Genomic DNA, 19,161 nt, shown 5'->3' with positions numbered 1-19,161 from the left:
ATGACCAAATTAATGTTTGAACCGTTTACCCCGAGCAGAGATTTTTATTAATTTAAAAAAAAAAAAAAAAAAACTACTCCTGATTTGAAACTTCCTATAATCGTGTAAGTAAATAAATAAATAAATAAACAAAAACATTTCAGAGCACTGATGTCTAAAATTGGAGCAATTAAATCAGGGAAAACAAATTCAAGAACAAATCAAGAGAGTCAAAGATGATAAAGAGCATTTTAATGCACCAGATCTAATATGTAGTACATCAAATAAACAAAGCAACTCCAGTATAAATGACAATTGACATTACAAAAAAAAAAAAAAACAGTTTCTCTAAAACATTAACCAGAATGAGAGCCAGTTCTCATAAACAGTTCTCTGCCACACTTAGAATATTAAGTTCATTGGCTTTCGTAAGTTATACAGTATCTCCATAGGCTAGCGTTTCTCCAGTCTCTATGGTGCTGATCTCTCAAGCCTGCATTGCTGATTCTCCATTAACACCGACTTACAGTTTCAGTGTTTCACGGCACAAGGCGGCCGAATCCGGGTCATCAGTTCCCCACATGCTTTTTTTCTCTCTCCTCACTCACTGGCGTGTTTTAAGACACGCACACCTCAGCTGGGGTGCCAGCCACAGGCGCCGGGTCGGCTTTCTCCTGCCCGGCAGCCATTTTCTTCTTGAAGAGACGTATGCTGAGCTGCAGAAGTTCTTGGTCCACCACTGGAGCACTGGTGTAGATCTGCTTAGTCGTCCCCTAAGACCAAGACAAGTGGTCAGATGTTAAACTACATTTTAAAAAAACCCTCAACGGGAACATTGATTGAAACATGAAGGGGAAATGAGGAGACGCTGAAAGATTAACGGCAAACAGTAACGGCTGCTAAGCAGTGACTGAAGCGCTGAGAAAATTAATATCAAGGTCTAACAAGATGGCTAGCACTAAGCAACTGGATTTATGGGTATAATAAAAATATATTAGCGATATCATAGATACTTCAAAAAACCTATCTAGAGGAGTTATGCAAACAAGGAATTTATAAATATTACTGGACACCACTGGTCAAAAATTTAGACACTCATTCTTTATTTTGACACCCCCCGGGGATAACAATGGGAATTATGCTGTGATAAAAAATCCAAAATGAATCAAAATAATGTAGTAATTTTGCATCTTCAAAGTAGACCCCCTTTCTGCCTAGAATTTCCAGAAATGTATTCTTGTATTAGTGGTTAGCACTTTCGGCTCACACCTCCAGGGTCAGGGGTTCGAGTCCCGCCAGGGCCGTGTGTGTGGAGTTTGCAGGTTCTCCCCGTGCCGCGGGGGTTTCCTCTGGGTACTCCGGTTTCCTCCCCCAGTCCAAAGACATGCATGTTAGGCTGATTGGCATTTCCAAAGAGTCCATAGTGTGTGAATGTGTAAGTGATTGTGCCCTGCGATGGGTTGGCACCCTGTCCAGGGTGTACCCCGCCTTGTGCCCAATGCTCCCTGGGATAGACTCCAGGTTTCCCCGTGACCCTGAGAAGGATAAGCGGTATAGAAGATGGATGGAAGGATGGATGGTATTCTTGGCATTTTCTCAACCGATTTCTTGAGGAATTTCCCTGAGATGCTTTTTAAACAGTATTAACGGAGTTCACACCGACGCTGGACGCTTATTGACTGCTTTTCAGAATATTTCGCGCCGAGTCGTCCGTTTAAAAAAAAGATTATTTTGTAAATAAAATGTTAGTTTTCTAATGAAAGAAATTAATATGTTGGTACAAATATATTTTTGTCTACAACACTGATTTCACACATTTAATCACACACCTTCAGATCAAAAGCTTTTTAAGATCATGAGAATCATTTCAGTCGTGTGTCTAGAAACCTTTGTTAGAGCAATAAAGTATATTATAATATTATATTAAATAACCGATAAAGGCTATTTTTCCCGCTATTGGCTAATAGTTTAAAAACACCCGATCAGGGCCAATTATATCCTGTCAATCAAAAGAGGGCGGGAAAACATTTATTTTATAAAGATGTCTCTTGTGTGGAATGATGACAAAACTGCAGTTTGTAAGCTCTGCACTGCTAAAAATTTTACACCGGACGCTGCAGCAGTGAAGCGGCATCGTGTCTAATTCTCCCCGACCCCCCCTACTCGCACTGCTCGTGCTGAATTACAGGGCCGGTACACCGTTTAACGATTTAAATGAAGATAAAGTTGGAAAAAGGTATACGTTGCACAGAAAAATATTTGCAGAGTAGTATATTTCATATGTAGTTGAAGTTAATATCATTAAAAAAAAGTTCATATTATTAGGCCTATATATTACCAGTTTGATGTTCAATGATAAAGTAGAAATGCTTTTGAATGTGGTGAGTGAATGTGAGACTAACAGGATTCTGTTAATATAAATGAATAATATTCAATAAGTTAAGAAATCTTACTTTAATCTTCAAAATTTAGTTCATGTTAATAATAATAGTAATGTGTTTTCTGTTTATGAGACCAGTTGCTGTGGAACAACTTGTTGAAATAGAGAGAATAAAGTTTTTATTTGCATTTCTTTCAGAAATGTGGAATTAATTATTATGAATTTAAAACAAGGCATAAAAGGCAGAACTACTGGTATCGACCGATATATATATATTATATATATATATATATATATATATATATATTATATATATATATATATATATATATATATATATATATATATATATATATATATATATATATAATGTGTGTGTTTTAACTGTTGTAATAGAAACCACTAAACAGTGTCGTTCCGGTCTAAATCGTTACTCCCCACACAATCCGTTTCCCTTTTGAATCTGGTTCCTCTCAAGGTTTCTTCTTCATGTTGTCTCAGGGAGAGTTTTTCCTTGCCACTGTGGCCTCTGGCTTTCTCATTAGGAATCTACATCTACATCCAGATTAGATTTCTGTAAAGCTGCTTTGTGACAATGTCTAAACACACTGACTACACTAATAAAACTGACCTGAACCCTGCCTCATGCTGTACACGGGACGTTACCTTGTCGTTCTTGAGGAGTTGCCTGCGGATGGCGATGTCTCGACGTGCACACAGAGCCTTGCCACACGGCCCCAGGTTTCTCAGCAGGTTCGCTCTCTCAGTCCTCCTGTTGAGGGCGGCCATGTTCAGAGCACCAAGGTCGTGCTCGAACAGCTTCTCCGCATCTGAAAACAGTAGCAGGGGTCAGATCAGCATATAACGCTGGGCACTAGAACAACATTGAAGCACAGCTTTAAAGGGGACAAACAAAAATCTACCTCTTTAGATATCCTTCCACTGATCAACTGTTTCAAACATCTAATCATCTAAATCCCTTTACCATGATGCATTGGTGTCGTTTCCTCACCTTTAGCATCCTCCAGCTCTTTAGCACAGACGTCTTTAACACGTGCGAGGAGCTGAGGACCAGCCAGACGGCGGGAGACGCCCGCCCGCAGCAGCATGGCTCCGGGGGTGAATCTAAGCAATGCAGCTCCTGGTGCTCGGGTTTCCTGTTTCTGCTTGGGCATCAGGCTCGACCAGTCCACGTCAATCACGTCCAGGGGTCCTGCAGAGCCGAGTGAAGAGCCGAGACATTACAGAAGTCCACATTTGTGAACAGTGACAAATTTAGTGACAGACTATTTATTCATAGTGACTAAACTGTGTCCCAAAAGTCTCCATTCGTAACGGAAATTGACACTTTTTAACAAGATGTCTTGCATAGTTTTTCATACTTGGTTATACGTGCGCACACACACCTCAAAAAATTAGAATATTGCGGAAAAGTAACTGGCTCATGATGGTTTTCCTCAGCAGTAACAATTTAATTTATACTTTAATTTGACGCTCACTGAAAGTCATTTATTCTGAAGACAGTGAGTGTATTGTTTGTAACGTGTGCGGCCAACAGCACGCATTTTATGTCTGTACCTGGAATTTTCTCTTCATCCTGCTGATCATCTCGTTTCTGACTGTCAGCCAATATCTCATCCAGCTCGTCATCGCTGATAGGCTCGTATTCCTCCCCACCGGACACTGCTGACTGGACGTCCTCACCCTTACCTTCATCCTCTACTGACACACACGCACGCACAGAGGAAGGTTCTTTAGTGAAACACTTTAATCAAGAAACAAAATGTGAACTACTGAATAGCTCTTTGTATGTTATGTTTTGTTACAGCAAAATATTTTCTTGTTACAGACAGTAACGTCTGCTGTTGCATTTAACTATAGAGTTGCTCTGGTCTTTACTTTGGTCTTGTTTAACAGGCAAAGATTAAAGCCTAGGAACTCTCCCAGGTCCCAGATAGTGTATGATAATCAAAAAATTATTTAGAGAACCATCTCACCGTCAAGACTGTCTATCTTCTCTGTCTCACAGGGTTCCACAGGTACATGTGGCTCTTCTGTAGCACTGGGTTTGTCCATGTCCATGAGGGCTTCTCGAGGCAGTAGGGGCTCATAGTCTCCTCGCTCCATCCGCATCTCTGCTCGGCTCTTGGGTTCCCCTGATGGTGGGTGGTCAAAGGGCAGCATGCGCTCCCGCTCTCGCTCTCCCCTGTCTCTGTCTCTCTCCCTGTCGCGGTCAAGGCGCTCGTGTGAGAGTGGTCCCTCAGGCAGCAGTCTCTCCCGCTCACGCATCTCGCGCAAGTCCCGCTCTCTGATTGGCTCCCGGTTAGGGCGGAGAAGGAGGGGCTCACGACCTCGAACACCCCACTCACGCGGTTCTGGCTCCCAGTCACGTGGCTGTAATAGCGACTGGTTCTGCGGTTGCCGGTATTCCTTCCTGTCACGCTCAAACTGGTCACGCTCGCGGTCCCGGTCACGCTCGCGGCTGTCATGCGAGCCGGCCCGAGAGCGTGCTTGCCGCTCTGACTCTGGAGAGCTGCGCCGAGAACTGTGACTACGTGAATCCTGACGGTCTAAAAAAAAACAACGGAAAAAAAAAAATATATAGTTACACTACTTGGTGTTTCACTGATCACTACTGTACACTACCGGTCAAAAGTTCACACACACTCATTATTTTTCCACATTTTATAATAATAAAGTCATCAGAACTCTGGAGGAACACAAATGGAAGAACGGGAATTATGTTGTGATAACAATCCAAAATAAATCAAAATAATTTAGTATTTTAGCATCTTCAAAGTAGACTCTCTTTTTGCCTAGAATTTTCAGAAATGTATTCTTGGCGTTTTCTGAACCGATTTCTTGAGGAATTTCCCGGAGATGCTTTTAGAACAGTATTAAAGGAGTTCACGCCAACGCTAGACTCTTATCGGCTATGTTTCGGAATATTTCGCTCCGAGTCGTCCATTTAAAAATATATATATTTGTAAATAAAATGTTAGTTTCCTAATAAAAGAAATGAATACGTTGGCACAATTATATTTTTGTCTATAAAACCAATTTCAAACATTTAATCACACACCTTCAGATCAAAAGGTTTTTAAGATCATGAGAAACATTTCAGTCGCGTGTCCACAAACTTTTGACCGGTAGTGTAGTTTTAAAAAAAGCAAACCTAAATTTTTTATGACCCAACATTATTGATAACTCCATTATGGATCAAAGCACAGACGTTAGAGATACTACTCCTCACACGGGGTAGCGGTAATCCAGGTATGTGCGTTTTGCAAAAGGAATTTGTTACCTGATGATGTACTGCGACTCGGCTCTCCTCTCCTCAACTGGTCAATCCTCGACTTCCTCTCCTCCCTTCCTCCAATCAGTTCGGTAGCTGCCGTCCTATCCCTCTCTCGTTCCCTTTCTCTCTCTCTGTCACGGTCACGGGAATTGGCGCCCTGTCCATGTGCCCTGCGTGAACGCGGCCCCGGCTGGCTGTCGTCTGTGCGGTGGGCGGAGTCGTTGGAGGGTGAACGGAGCCGGCGCGAAGCTGCCCAACTCTGGTTGCTACCCATGCTGCTACTGCGTTGCTGCCTTTGGTCAGCCTGCTGCGGTTTGCGCAACATGTGCTGCGGCAGCAACGGCTGCAGCGGTTGTAGCGGGAGTGCGTGCAACGCCATGGGCGGGTCTGGGAGCAATGGGGCTAGAGGTGGGTTTCGACGGGGCAGCAGGCGCTCTGGTGCTCGCTCGGGTAAAGCGTCGCTGCGTTCTGGGACTTCCTCATCAGACCAGTCACTGAAGTTAGTGTCTATTTTGAGCGGTGTTGCTATAGCGTGGCCAGAGAGCAGCGCTCGCTGGGAAGGCAAGTCCTCTTTGTTGATTGGCGGAGGTGTCTGAGGGCCACGACGTCTCTTGCTGATTGGTTGCTCATCCTCAGACGGGTCAGACTCGGCGCCCCGGGAGCGCTTCCGCCTCTGCTCCAGCGATTTCTTCTTGACCACCTTAGGCGATGAGAGAAGTGGGCGTGGCGCTTCAGTGGGTACTGAGGAGGAGGAAGAGGAAGGCGGTGGCAGGGGCTCGGGGTTAAAACGGTCACCACCAGCACTAATGCTCTCATCCTCTTTCCTGTTTTTCTTCAGGTTCTTTTTCTGAGACTTGGTTTTCTTCTTGCCTTCCTCATGGCCGGCCGACGCAGAATCTCGTACCTCGGGGCCACTGGCTGAGGGGACGGGTGGTGCGATGGCGTCTCTTTGCTCTTTAATCCTGCGAGACTCAGATGCTGGAACAGTCAGAGAACTCTCAGAAGAATGATCCCCACGGCGCTCTGTCCCTCGACCGGCACTTCGCTCTCTACGAGGTTCTGCTTCTTCATGCCGACCACGCCCGTCCTTCTTGTCACCACGACGTTCGTTGTCCCTCCAGCGTGTGGGCTTGTCGTCGGCGGATACGACGCGGGGAGGGGAGCGGCTTGGCTCCTGAGGACGGACGACCTGACTCAGGAGTCTGTGTTTATCACCTAAAGCGCACGTACGGTCAAAAGCAGTGTGAGATCAGAAAAACCCTCCGCTTCGCATTGTGGTGTTCTTCACTTCTGTGTTATCTTTGACGTATTTCCCACCTTTAGTACTTGTAGTTACCTTTTTCCTCTGTACTGTTGTAGCCATCGCTGTCTGCAGGGCTACCTTCCCGCACTTTTTTAGGAGAGGGCCTGGGGCTGGGGGTGTTCTCCACACGGTGCCTCTTGCGCCCACTAGCAGAAATGTGCACGTTTTAATTCACGTGCCGAGTGAAAGTAAGCATACTCAACTAGGGATGAATAAAACGCCTGGTAGCAGCAGCTGATATCGAAAGCTTTGAAACTCACCTGTTCTTTCGCTCTTCATGAGGATCTCCTCTCTCCTCTCTCCTCTCCCGCCTGTCCTCCCTGCCCTTCTCTCTCTCCTCCCATTCTCTCTGCCGCTCCCTCTCTCGGAGCTCCCTCTCCCGTTCCCTCTCTTTCCTCTCCCGTTCCCGCTCTTCTCTCTCGCGTTCCCTCTCCCTCTCCTCTCGTTCTCGCTCCCTCTCGCGTTCCCGCTCTCTCTCTCTTTCCTCTCGCTCCCGCTCTCTCTCCCTGGCCCTTTCCCTCTCAGTCTCTCGCTCCCTCTCTTTCTCTCGTTCCCGCTCCCTCTCTCTCTCCCGGTCCCTTTCTCGGTCTCGCTCACGGCCCCTGTCCTCCCGTCTGTCCTCGCCTCGGTCGCTCCTCCTCTCGTCTCTCCTCTCCTCGCGCTCGGTTTCCTCGCCGCGGCCTTGGTGACGTCCCGGTGAGGGCGCTCTCTGATCTGCTGAACACAAAAATAAAGATGTAAGCAGTTCACTCAGTGCAACCATGCAGCAGCATGTTGGGTTTTAAATGTTTTTAAGGGATTCCTGTTTGAAAGTCAGATATAATGGACAGACATATTTTATAACCTCTGTCCCTGTGCTCACGGCGATCTCTGTCCGCCTGACTACCGCGGCGGTCGTAAGACGAATCTCGGGCCTGCTCTCCGCGCTGCCTGTCTCCGTCATAGCGATCACGTTCTGTCCCCTTCTCCGTGTTTCTCTCAGAGCTCCTCTCACTTAGTCCACCGCTACGAGACTCCCATCCATCATGCCCCCCGCTGTCTGCCTGCGATGTAGACGCACGAGACCCACGAGCTGATCCTGTGCCGGAGGAAAACAGATTATTAACATACAAATATTTGACAACACCAAGTCTAACACGCAGAACCATTTCCTTACCTTTCTCAGAGTTGTCCGATGCACGTCCCCTTCCTCTTCCCGTCCTCTCTGTGCGTGATTCGTTCCTACTCTCTGCCCTGCTCTCGCTCCGTCCCTCTTCTCTGCCATGTCCTCTTCCGTAACTTCTCTCTTCCTGCACTGATGTGTCGTCTTTCCTGTGAGCGTCATTCCTGTCCCTATCCCTGTCCCTCTCTCGGTCCCGCTCTCTGTCCCGGTCTCTGTCCCTGTGTTCCATCGACTCCCGGCCGGAGCGGTCTCTGGTGTCCCGCACGTCCTTGGCGTCCCCGCTGCGGTGTTGTCGGTCGTCACGCGTGTCTCGCCGGTCTCGGTCGAAGCGTCGGTCTCGGCTCTCTCGAGTCTCACGGTCGTCTCGCGAGGAGCTCTGATCGGCCTCGTAGCTGCGATCGTCCCGCCCGCCATCTTTCTCGCGCTTTCCGCGGCTCTCTGGATGCCAAAGACAGACAGAGAAAGATACTGAATTACTAGATTGCATGTCTAGATATTATAGCTTTACGGTTTAGGAAGTCTGCCAAATGCATACCATCTCGGCGTTCGTGACGTCTGTCGTGGGTGGGGCTTCTATCCCTCTCCCCCCGTCCTCTCTCTTTTTCCCGTTCCCGGCCCTGCGAGTGGTGGCGGGAAGCGGGGCTTGACCTCTGCGGCGTGGGGGGCGAACGGGAACGTGAGCGACGTGAGGCCTGAGCAGCTGTGGGTGAGGATGACAAGGGGGGAAGCAGGTCCCGTTGGTAGGACGGGGAGGCGGAGCCACGGCGTCGGCGAGGAGATGGGGAGTGACGTTGGTGGGAAGACCCAGAGTGAGATGAGGGGGAGTGGTGAGGGCGGGGCGTAGGAGAAAGGCTCCGGCGGTGACGTGGTGGGGTACGAGACCTAGAAGAGAACAAGCATTATTAAAAACATTTAATAAAAATAAATAGATTATGAAATACATGCTTCTAATGAACTTGAGGATGGATTGCTACATGTTTGAAAAACTATTTGATTAATTCGACCCGACTTGTCTGGTTTGAATAACTGGGAGTTTTTCATGTATTTGGAAAATCTATGCTTATATCATCAGGTTTACAGAATTTCACCATGCTTTCATGTAAGTTAGTGATGTACCGACTTCCACTTTTCACCATTATGTTTTTGGAGGTACTTTTGTCTATGAAAAAATAAATAAATATTCAAACCTACATTCTTATTGTGAGACTTGGTGCAAAATGCTTAGTAAAACAGAGTTAGAACAGGATATCCCAGCCTTCAGCTGGTTAAGCTGAAGTAGTTTTGATTACCTCTGCGGTGAGCTTTGTTTTTGGGTGGTAGACTTGGGGGACGAGGACTTCCTTCTGGTCTGGGGCGACACCTCTCGGCCAGGAGATGACACGCTTCCAGAACGTTCCTCTGACGTTACTGATCGTTTAGCCTTGTGGGAACTGTCGGAGCGGTCCCTACAATAAACACAAAGTTATTTGTTCATATTTAATGGATATTTATCTGTTTATTTATTTCCACATCTACTACAAGTTAGATTTTTGCACTCTCTGTGTAAGAGTATAAAGCATTAAAAATAAAATAAAAACTAAAACTTAGTTGAATCCTATAAAGGCAGTTTGTTCACATAGGCATGTACCTGCGCTTCTCTTTCTTCTCCTTGTGCTTATCGATGTCTCTGCCCCGCTCCTTGGCCTCTTTCTGCTTGTCTTCGCTCTTCTCCTTGTTTTTGTGTTTTCCCTTGTGCTTTTTGCCTCCTACGGGCAGGTCCAAGGGCACAGGGGGAGGGGGGCTGGGTGTGCGTGGCCCTTTCTTCTTGCTGTGTCCACTCTTGGATGATCTGATCGAAGATTAGAGAGTCAAATGAGCTCTTTTCAAATGATCAGCAAAAGCATCAGTAACATGAATTGCTGTCCAGACCTGGTTCACGGTTTTGGCCTACAGTAACACACCTGATAACTTATGAATCAATTATAAAGCCTTTCACCATGGACATGAATCAGGGCTGGTGTGGGGTCAAGCCAGGAGTGAGAGACACTGTATTATAGTGTCAGTATTTGGTTAATTGCAGTATTCAGCATGAACATCATTACTACTACCTTTATATACCCACAGAACCCATTTTTATTATAATTGTCATTATTAGATATGAGAACTTTGTAGCCCCCTGGATCCTATTTTGATAAACAACAGTGATGATAAATTTAAGGTTCTCAAAGAGGGAAGCATGGGCTCAGATGATCACTTCTGACTGGCTGGTCACTTTGTCAAGCACCTTCATGAAGAATTTTTCCTTTCCAAATCTGACTGACATAATATTCAGTTTGCATTGCTAGTCAGGGGAGAGTTGGAGTGAGGAAACGTAGGGAAAGAGCACTCATGTACACTTTCAGAACTCTGGAACGCCATGTAATGAATGCTATGTTTTGACAGCAGCTATTACACATCAAGCATTTTGACTATACATCAGTTTCACCCGTTTCTGGCACAGCCAATGAAGGCATTTTGTCCACAACATCCTGTTTCACTGGAAACACTGGACTGTTACTACATCTCAGTCCCTCCAGGATTTTGCGATCACGAAAATTAATGGAAAAATCAAGGAAACGACGCAATATTTACAGGAGCTTGCACTTTTTCAAAATTACCGCAGATTTGGGCCGAGACACATGGTGTGAAGTCATCACAACGTGCATTCAGCCAAAACCCTCTTCGATTCATGTGCACTGAACACGAGTACACCTAAACGGTCTCATTTAACAACAAACATCACTGCGAAAGACCGTGCAAAACCATTTCGTGCGACTGAAAACGTACCTGCTCTCAGCCTCCTCCGTTCTGCTCTGCTCCATCACCGGGGAGGAGATGACTGATGAAGACGATGATTTCTTCTCCTTCTTGCCGGAGCCGCTGCCCTTCCCGATGGACTTGCGTTTAGGAGAACCACTGGGCTTTCGTTTGGGGGAGCCGCTGGACTTGCGGGACAGGGGTGAGTTCTTGGAGCTAGCGTGTTCAGGAGACCCCTAAAAAAATTGTTTTAAATAAATAAATAAATAAATAAATATATACATACATACATACATACATACATACATACATACATAAATAAATAAAGCTACTCTGTAGTACACAAAATGACCTCAAGACATACATGCTGTGCTAACAAAGACAGAGTGCTTAACGTTAACAAATGTGTAATTGTGCCATTCAAGGTTCAAGCAGAACTCCAGGCCTCCATGTGATTTAAGTAGAACAGGTCAGGTTCAAACAGGCAGTTCAGATTATAGTATACAGTTCCTGAAATGTGCCAAATTTGAAGTTAATTCCTTATGGTCCCTGCATACACGTGCTGATTACAGCTACCTGCAGCACAAGCAAACGTGTTTGTTTAAAAACCTATTGGCCATATAGTGTATAACACAGCAGAATTAAATGGTTGTGCCAGAGGGATTTTTCCACATCAGCTCAGTCAATAAAATACTATAAACCTTTACAGGTTACTTAACGTAGCCGCAGGAACTGTTGGATCTTTAGATGATTTGCATTTTTTCATTTGGGAGCGAGTCTGAACATAAGGAAGGTTGTGTGAGAGAAAATTTAAAAGTAACTCCAGAGAGAGAGAGAAAAAAAAAAAGTGCAAACGCAAACAAATCACCAAATCCAAATCTTTTTTTTTTTCTCTCTAATTTCTTAAAGCTACTGGTATCATTCTAGCATTGATATTGGCAATTCTATATATAAACTGATTATTTTAACAGAGTAATGTTTTTTTTTTATTTTATTACACAAGATACATTAACTGGTTTTAGCTACTATCTGCTATTTGTCCATTAATCTCAAAAGATATCTTTAATCCCATGGCATTCTGTCTTTTATCATGGACATATTGCACTATAAAACGTTACCAATACATTTTCATCAATCTGTACATCCTTAAGCCTGAGCTTAAATAATCTTAACTAAAATGTCCAGTGGATCTAATCTGCAAAGCTCTTCTGTATGGTTTTTATCCAAGTAAATGCTTCTACAGTCTGAAAAGAAATTGGATTTGGGTCATTTGGAGAGTTCAATTCTTGAGGCTCAATTTTAATCAACTACTTTTTTTTTATTTTTTTATTTATTTATTTTTTTTTTAAGTATAGTTATTATTCTTCATTGGTGTTTCAATGCAGATTAGTCTAATCTGGGGGGAAAGGGCTATATGAGCTAAAGTACCTTATCTTTAGAAGTGCTGCTGGTCCTGGTCTTGGTCACTGATTCCTTTTCCGAGAATAAGCAGTGTTAAAATGACGGCTTGTCAAACGGACATGTCCTTTACACAGTTTGCAGTAAATAAGCATGTAGCCGCTTTGATAAATGAGGGTTTGTACCTCTTTCTTAATGAGGAGCTCTTCTCGTTTGTCCATGTTCTCCTGCTCGAGCTTCATCAGCTCATTCTGGATCTTCTGCCTCTTCATTTCCAGGGATAACTCGTAATCGTAGTCACCGTTATCAGAGTCTTTGGAGAAAGAACGAGACGGGGTGGATTAAAGGAGCGACTCCACTGGAAACAAAATCTCCCCATTTTTCTACTAAGTCATGAACGTTTAATGTCACAGTTATTGTTTCCACCTCCGAAACGGTCAAGAGATACGTTTTGCAAATGTATAAATTTGTTTGTTTGTTTATTGATTGGTCTTTTAATGCCACGTCAGCATCAATGGCTATTTTCATGGCAAGATCAATGCAAGTAAAACAGGACACTCGATATAATATTACAACAATAAAAATCTTACAACATTTAAACAATAAACTATATAAGATCCTTCAAATTAATAATATTTGATAAAAATTCTATAATGTTTCCTGGTGAGACATTTTGGAGTAGTACTGCAAAATTGCTGCCTAGTAAGTGTAGCTTTTCTTTTTTTTTTCTTTTCATGATGGTATACAAGAACAAGTATTTTGGTTACAGAATGTAACTTTATACATATTATTAAAAGGTATAGAGACATTTTCAATTATTACACACCCCATCTTTAACCACTTTTTGTACCCAATCCTGTTCCACAGTAATGACAGGACGTATAGGTGCAACACCAATTAACCTTCAGACTCGTGTTGTAGTAATTCTATAAATTTATCCTTCGGTACACTGTAGTGCATTTCAAATATGGAGGACTGACTCACCTTCACGATTGGCTTCCCACTCTGCTGCTTCCTCTTCGCTGGCTGGAGTTCGTTCTTTAGTGATCTTTATATCCTCTTTCTCTCTGTGTCTGCTTCGGGATGAATCTCTCTGCTGTACACACACACACACGCGCGCACGCACACACACACACCATTAACGGACTGTGCAAAGGTTAGAAGGGTGTAGTTTGATTTGTTAACTGGCCTTACTCTAGTTGTGGGTGAAGTAGGTTCGTCTTGGTCTCTTTTCTGAGTGTCTGTATCTACATCCTGTCTCTTATTTTTCATCCTCTCCCGGAGATCACCAGTGGGCCTCTCGGATGACCTACACACACACACAATAGCAGAGCACTCCGTATACATGCCATAGGGTTGTTAAATACCTTTAAAATACAGGGTGTCTCAAAAGTCTCCATACATTGGGGAAATTAACACCTTTTGGCAAAATGTCTTCCTAAAATTTTATATATATAAAAAATTATTTATTTATTTATTTTTTGAAGAATGCCTTTGATAAAAGAAGAACGTATTGAAATTCTCACGGCTGGATCGGGAAGCTGTCGCAAGGTCGCGATGGACTTTAACAGGAAACATGGCAAGCCCATCACACACACACAACATAAATGGCAATCATGTAGAGATAATCATGTTTTGTACGTAATCATGTATTTCGCTGCAAAAAAAAAAGAAAAGAAAGAAGTTATTTGCCCCTATATATGGAGACTTTTGGGACAGGGACACCCTGTACATTTATAAACATCAATTCGTTTTTTTTATATAAACTCAGTTCAGATTTGTGTTTATTCACCCACAGCAGTACTTTCTTGTCACTGATAAAATTCTCATTTTCACATTTCCTAGGTCATCCACATAAATTCTTTTCTTCAAATCAATATTCAAATCATCCTTAGGCAGTTAAATTAAAATCACAAACGGCTTCCCGTTCACTGTAATATTCTAACTCCACGGGATTTTTGTACCTCTATAGTGCACTACATGCCGAATAATACACCTTATGTGCTTCAGCCATAAAAAACGATGACGCCACCAAGTAAAAAGCTACTCAGATGTAATCTCATACTTTATGACCTTGCATCGATTTGGAGATATTTTCCTACATCCAGCAACACAAGAGTTATTTCCTCTTGGTATTTTATTTTCAGAGAAATGACTAAAAGTAGAGTCGATCTTAAACACATCCCAATGTGTATTTTTTGTCGTGACGTGTCGTGAAGACCATCAGGACTAGACCGACGGAAAGCCGCCTCACCTGCTGAATGCGCCAGAAAAATTCTTGCCTCTTGCCGGAGTTCCATGCGTGTAGCGACAAGTGTTGCCGTAACTGCAATTTCCTGTCTTCAACCAATTTCTACACTGGGTCTGGAGGAAATTCATGCAAAAGTTAAACTCTGTGCCTCTGTGCGTACATCACTGAATTAAATAAGTAAATAAATAAATAAGTAAATAAATGGGGTGCTGTACATTCTTAATTCAAATCAAGTCACGAGGCAGCCAAAGCGAGACGTTTGTTTCTATGGTAACAAATAATGACAAGTCCTTCAGTAAATTGGTGCATTCACAATACACTGATGAAATCAGATCTCAGATCAGACATCAGATCCGATCTCAGGACAAGATATGAAAGCAGTTCGAATCAGAATGGGAAAAATTAGCTGATGTGATGCGACTGTTGCTGTACACGTGGTCAGTGTGAGTCTGCGTCACCTCTGTGGCATTACTGCCCGTGCTGGGTCCGAGTCTCTCGAAGACGCTGGGCCTGCGGGATGGAGTGGTCGTACTGCTGCTGCTCTCTGATATGGTCTTCGAGTTTTCCACTGTCACCTTCCGCCTGATCTTGGACATTCTGCAGGGCTTGAGACAAAAAAAACAAAAAACAACAGTTAGGTATTCGAACGTGGTGTTGTCATTTTGCACATTCATAGCTACATCTCACACATTTATCTATCTGCTACTTGGTTTACACACGTGTGCAAAAACCTGCTAGATGTCCCTGTGCCTGAATTCTGAAAAATGACCAAAATTGGTCGCACATCAACCTTAAGAAAGCATAAACAGATTATATCAAATTGACAATTTTTTATTTTTTTTTACATTTTTTATTATTTGGGATATTTTCTAACCTTGCCTTGGCTTTCTGTCTACAAAGATCACGTCAGGTAAAACGCAAAGCGATAACTGCAGTCAGTCTGCCTAAAGATGTCTAGAATCTCGCTAAAATCGAATCAATTCAGTTCATAACCAGATAAAATGTCCACCTCGTTCCTGCGCCATCACGTCATCAAAACAGACAAGAGCGTCACACGTTCTGTACCAATGATGACGCGCAAAGATTAAGACAAAGATATTGAGGTCATGTCCACGTTAACCCGGTTAGATCTAAAAACCGCATTTCCGTTAATTTTAAAAGCGCTCTCCAGCTGCGCAGGCAGTTTTATACGCGTTCCAAAAATTGCTCGTCCACGCTGAAACTTCTGGAAACGCTTACGTGCCTGTACCGCACGTGCGTAAAACCGTAAGAAGCTTTGGTCTGCGTCATTTCCGTCAGGCGTTTGTTTAAAAACGCAATCTGAAGGTTGTACGAAGTGACATTAATCTTTAGCATAGCTATAAAACTGGACAGCAGGCACAACGACTGCGGTACAGCGTCCACCGTCTGGTGTGTTTCAAGTTGAATGGCTCGCACAACTAAAAATACGTCATTGGCTTGGTATATCTCCATTTTCTCAGTCCACACCAACAACGTGTTCACATTTCTCCGCTCGTCGTTTCCGCTGGACAAAAACGCAGTCTCAGTGTGGACAGAAAGCTAAAACCAAGAGAAAAAGATGCGTTTTCAAATTTATCTGTCGCCTTAGTCAACAATAGGAAAGCGAGTGAATGAATCTGTGATGCGAGCACAAAGGGAGATCAGCGGAGTGAAGACATGACGACGAGGCTCATGTTTAAACGCGGTGAGACTTTTACTTCAGGTGATGAGAGAGACTGATGTGGATGATTATAATCGAAGTGAAGACTCAGACGCTTTATCATAAATTTGTCAGTACTGTTTCTCCATCAGTAGATGAGGCTATAAATATACAGGCAGCCATGGTGTCTTTTAGGCTGCATTTACACTGCAGGTATTGATGACAATTCCGTTTGGTTGACTACGTCTGATTTTTTTGACGACCCGCTTACATCTTTAAAAAGTAACCCATATCCGATATCTGCATGTACACTATACACTTCCTGAAACAACCCGAGGTAGACGTCACCAGAAAAGCTTAGGACGAAACGGAAATAAAACCGGCGCAATTTGCAACAGACACAGACGAAAATATAAAGCAAGCTTTCACTTTCCGCACCGTATTTAAAAGTTAAACAAAACACCGGCCTCTTAAGGCGGAGAATAAAAGAAGGGAGCCCTTGTTGAGAGTTGCGTTTTCGCGGTTGGTGTCCACCTGAGTTGACGTCATTCACCATCGTCGCTTTTTCAACGACGTACAACCCCCATTGACGGGGGAATATCTGATCTGTCTGCTTACACGGTAGACGCAAATGCACGTATCCAATTCGTATCATATTTATTTCCACATATGAACGAGGCCTGAAACGGATCTGAGAACATCGGAATCCATGTGCTTTTTTTTTTTCCTGCTTACACATTCGTGGGTCAAATCCAATCTGTGCCACATTGGGTCACTTGAACCACGTAGTGTAAATGTGGCCTTAGTGAAACTGGAATGAAATCTTTACACTTATTTTTCTTCTTCTTCCACTCTTCAATTTAGGCAAGCTTTAAAATGCTGTATATTTACTTGTGGCTGAAATGGATGCAAAAAAAGAGGAAATAAATTTCAACTCATTTCAAGAAAACCCTTATCTGTTTTCAGAATTGTGTGTGTGGAGGAAAATGTCAAAATTGGACCATCAGTATGTTTACATGGACAACAATAATCCCATACTAACCCGATTAAGACGATACTCTGATTAAGAAACTAGCATGTAAACAGTGATTATTGATGACCTTAATCCGACTAAAGTCATACTCAAAGTAAACACAAATGGAATTAAGACATTGGAGTATTCCTGTTTTAGTCGCGTTATGGCGGTATTACAGACGACATGTACACACCTTAATCATACTATTAACGGCGTATGGAAGTTTTCACCGCATTTTACGACAGGACACGATCACACACGGCAGTGCTCAACCGTTTGACGGTAAAAGAAAATATGGCTGTGTCCGAAACCGTGTACTTACCTGCTTCATAGTAGGTGAAATACATGCATCTCGGCTACTATATAGCAGGTAAGTACGCGGTTTCGGACGCAGCCCATGGCTTCAAGCAGTCGTCTATTAGCACGTATAGCATAACAAAAAATTAACCGCACTTGAAGCGTTCGTAAAATTAAAAATGAAACACCCAAAACTTTATATGGTACAATAACGAAGACCAACTGCACGTTAATACGTGAAATTAAGGAGGAAATGTCGGACGGCGTGGCGTGGGGACGTAATAACGTATGACATTAATCGAGCTATGATCTAGAACATGTACGGAGTATTATGAAAGGAATATTCTAAAAGCCACTCATATAAACACCTTAATCACAATATTGTCTTATTCAGAATAAGGTCATTAATTAGATTATTGCTGTCCACGTAAACGTAGTCCATGTGAATCGTTTTCCCAGACCACCACACACGCACAGAATGTGCATACAATATGTAAATAAATAAAGCAGTGCGTTCCTAATTTCTATGTTCTTCATTACAGAATAATACAGAGCACTGAAACTAAAGAAAACGGAAATGCACATAACTAGCATCCTACTCAAATTAATTAACACTAGCTAGCAGGCTAGCAAGTTAAACCAGCTAACTACTTAGCACGAGTGCAGTTAATTACATGAGCAGTGAATGAAGTCACCTTCATGGTTTGATAGTCATCATTAAAAGCATCAACAAATTTAATTGTATAAGTGCTTAAGCGCTGTAATTAGCTATGGTCCTGTTTATGCACCTGCGTTGCAGCCCAGTTAACTAGCTAGCTAACTAGCAGTGTTAGCTCCTTGGCCTAGCTAACAGTCAAGCTAGTCAGGCAATAAACCAAAAAGATTAAGAAGAATAAATAAAAAATTAAATAAATAAAAAACACCCACCGAAATGTTTAGTTAAGCACCGCGTCCAGTTTCATAAACTGCTGTGAAATTTGTGTTCTTATTGAACACAATAAAAATATCGCGGGTCGTTAAACGGGTCTCCCCAAGCCGCCTTCATGATGCTAGGTAGCGAGACTCGGCAATCTCTGAGGCTGCATCCCAAACGGCTGTCTATTGAATATCGAGGTGCCCTAGGTAGGGTGTAAAAAAGAAATTCCTTCATACTCTACACAGAGCGCTTACTTAGGGAGAAAAGTCATTTGGGATTCAGTATAGAGCCATCAGCGTAGAGAAGAGGATTGTGGGAACGTTTCTGTCTACCTTTGGCTTTAGATAAGAGACCGGGCCCGTTAGGATTTTGCGTGAAAGTTTTCTTTACAGAAATAACGTTAACCCTAACGTTCCCATGACTTTTAAATATGTTCCACTGACGTTCCCATAACTTTTAAATATGTTACTCTAACCTATAAATATGTTCCTCTAATGTTCCCATAACATACTATTTTTGCAACTACAAACTAAACTCCTAGGACTTTTGTTTCTGTAGCCTAATGACTCGTTGTTGGTTTTGCAGAATAAACAACAATGTCTGTAAAACATAATACTTGAATACTGGAATAAAGTTGGTTTGTAGTTGGACGTTCGATATTCGCGGATGTCTAAAGTTACATAGGACATTGTTAAACACGTTTCTAACTTCAATAGCATTTGAAGGG

At 43.1% G+C, this 19,161-nt stretch overlaps 1 protein-coding gene across 4 annotated transcripts; it reads right to left on the bottom strand.

Annotated features, from left to right (window-relative positions):
• Positions 1-209: 209 nt before the first annotated feature.
• Positions 210-18,605, bottom strand: zc3h13 (zinc finger CCCH-type containing 13). 4 transcript variants are annotated; one of them, XM_053675972.1, is made up of 21 exons: positions 18,446-18,605; positions 15,005-15,151; positions 14,550-14,659; positions 13,490-13,604; positions 13,280-13,391; positions 12,481-12,608; positions 12,326-12,370; positions 10,928-11,133; positions 9,750-9,950; positions 9,412-9,567; positions 8,658-9,004; positions 8,117-8,560; positions 7,805-8,038; positions 7,221-7,677; positions 6,994-7,106; positions 5,664-6,872; positions 4,357-4,929; positions 3,938-4,081; positions 3,372-3,572; positions 3,026-3,189; positions 210-752 (listed from the first exon to the last, which is right to left on the bottom strand). In XM_053675972.1, the coding sequence occupies exons 2-21, from the start codon at positions 15,140-15,142 to the stop codon at positions 597-599; spliced, it is 5,253 nt and encodes a 1,750-aa protein (XP_053531947.1). In that variant the 5' UTR covers positions 15,143-15,151; positions 18,446-18,605; the 3' UTR covers positions 210-596. The 4 variants fall into 4 exon arrangements, with proteins under 4 accessions (XP_053531947.1, XP_053531948.1, XP_017312624.1 ...); XM_053675973.1 differs by having other exon boundaries at positions 3,938-4,078; XM_017457135.3 differs by having other exon boundaries at positions 7,221-7,674.
• Between the last annotated feature and the right edge of the window lie 556 nt (positions 18,606-19,161).

Source organism: Ictalurus punctatus, chromosome 26 (genome assembly GCF_001660625.3).
Source record: "Ictalurus punctatus breed USDA103 chromosome 26, Coco_2.0, whole genome shotgun sequence".
Taxonomy (NCBI): Eukaryota; Metazoa; Chordata; class Actinopteri; order Siluriformes; family Ictaluridae; genus Ictalurus; species Ictalurus punctatus.
This window is presented reverse-complemented; position numbering and strand designations above follow the sequence as displayed.

Coding starts and splice junctions, on each gene's coding strand:
- zc3h13 (XM_053675972.1), bottom strand. CDS start 15,142: ATGTCCAAGATCAGGCGGAAGGTGACAGTGGAAAACTCGAAGACCATA. Junction 9,568..9,749: donor GAGAAGAAAGAGAAGCGCAG/GTACATGCCTAT, acceptor TGTTTATTGTAG/GGACCGCTCCGACAGTTCCC. Junction 8,039..8,116: donor ATCGGACAACTCTGAGAAAG/GTAAGGAAATGG, acceptor CCTCCGGCACAG/GATCAGCTCGTGGGTCTCGT.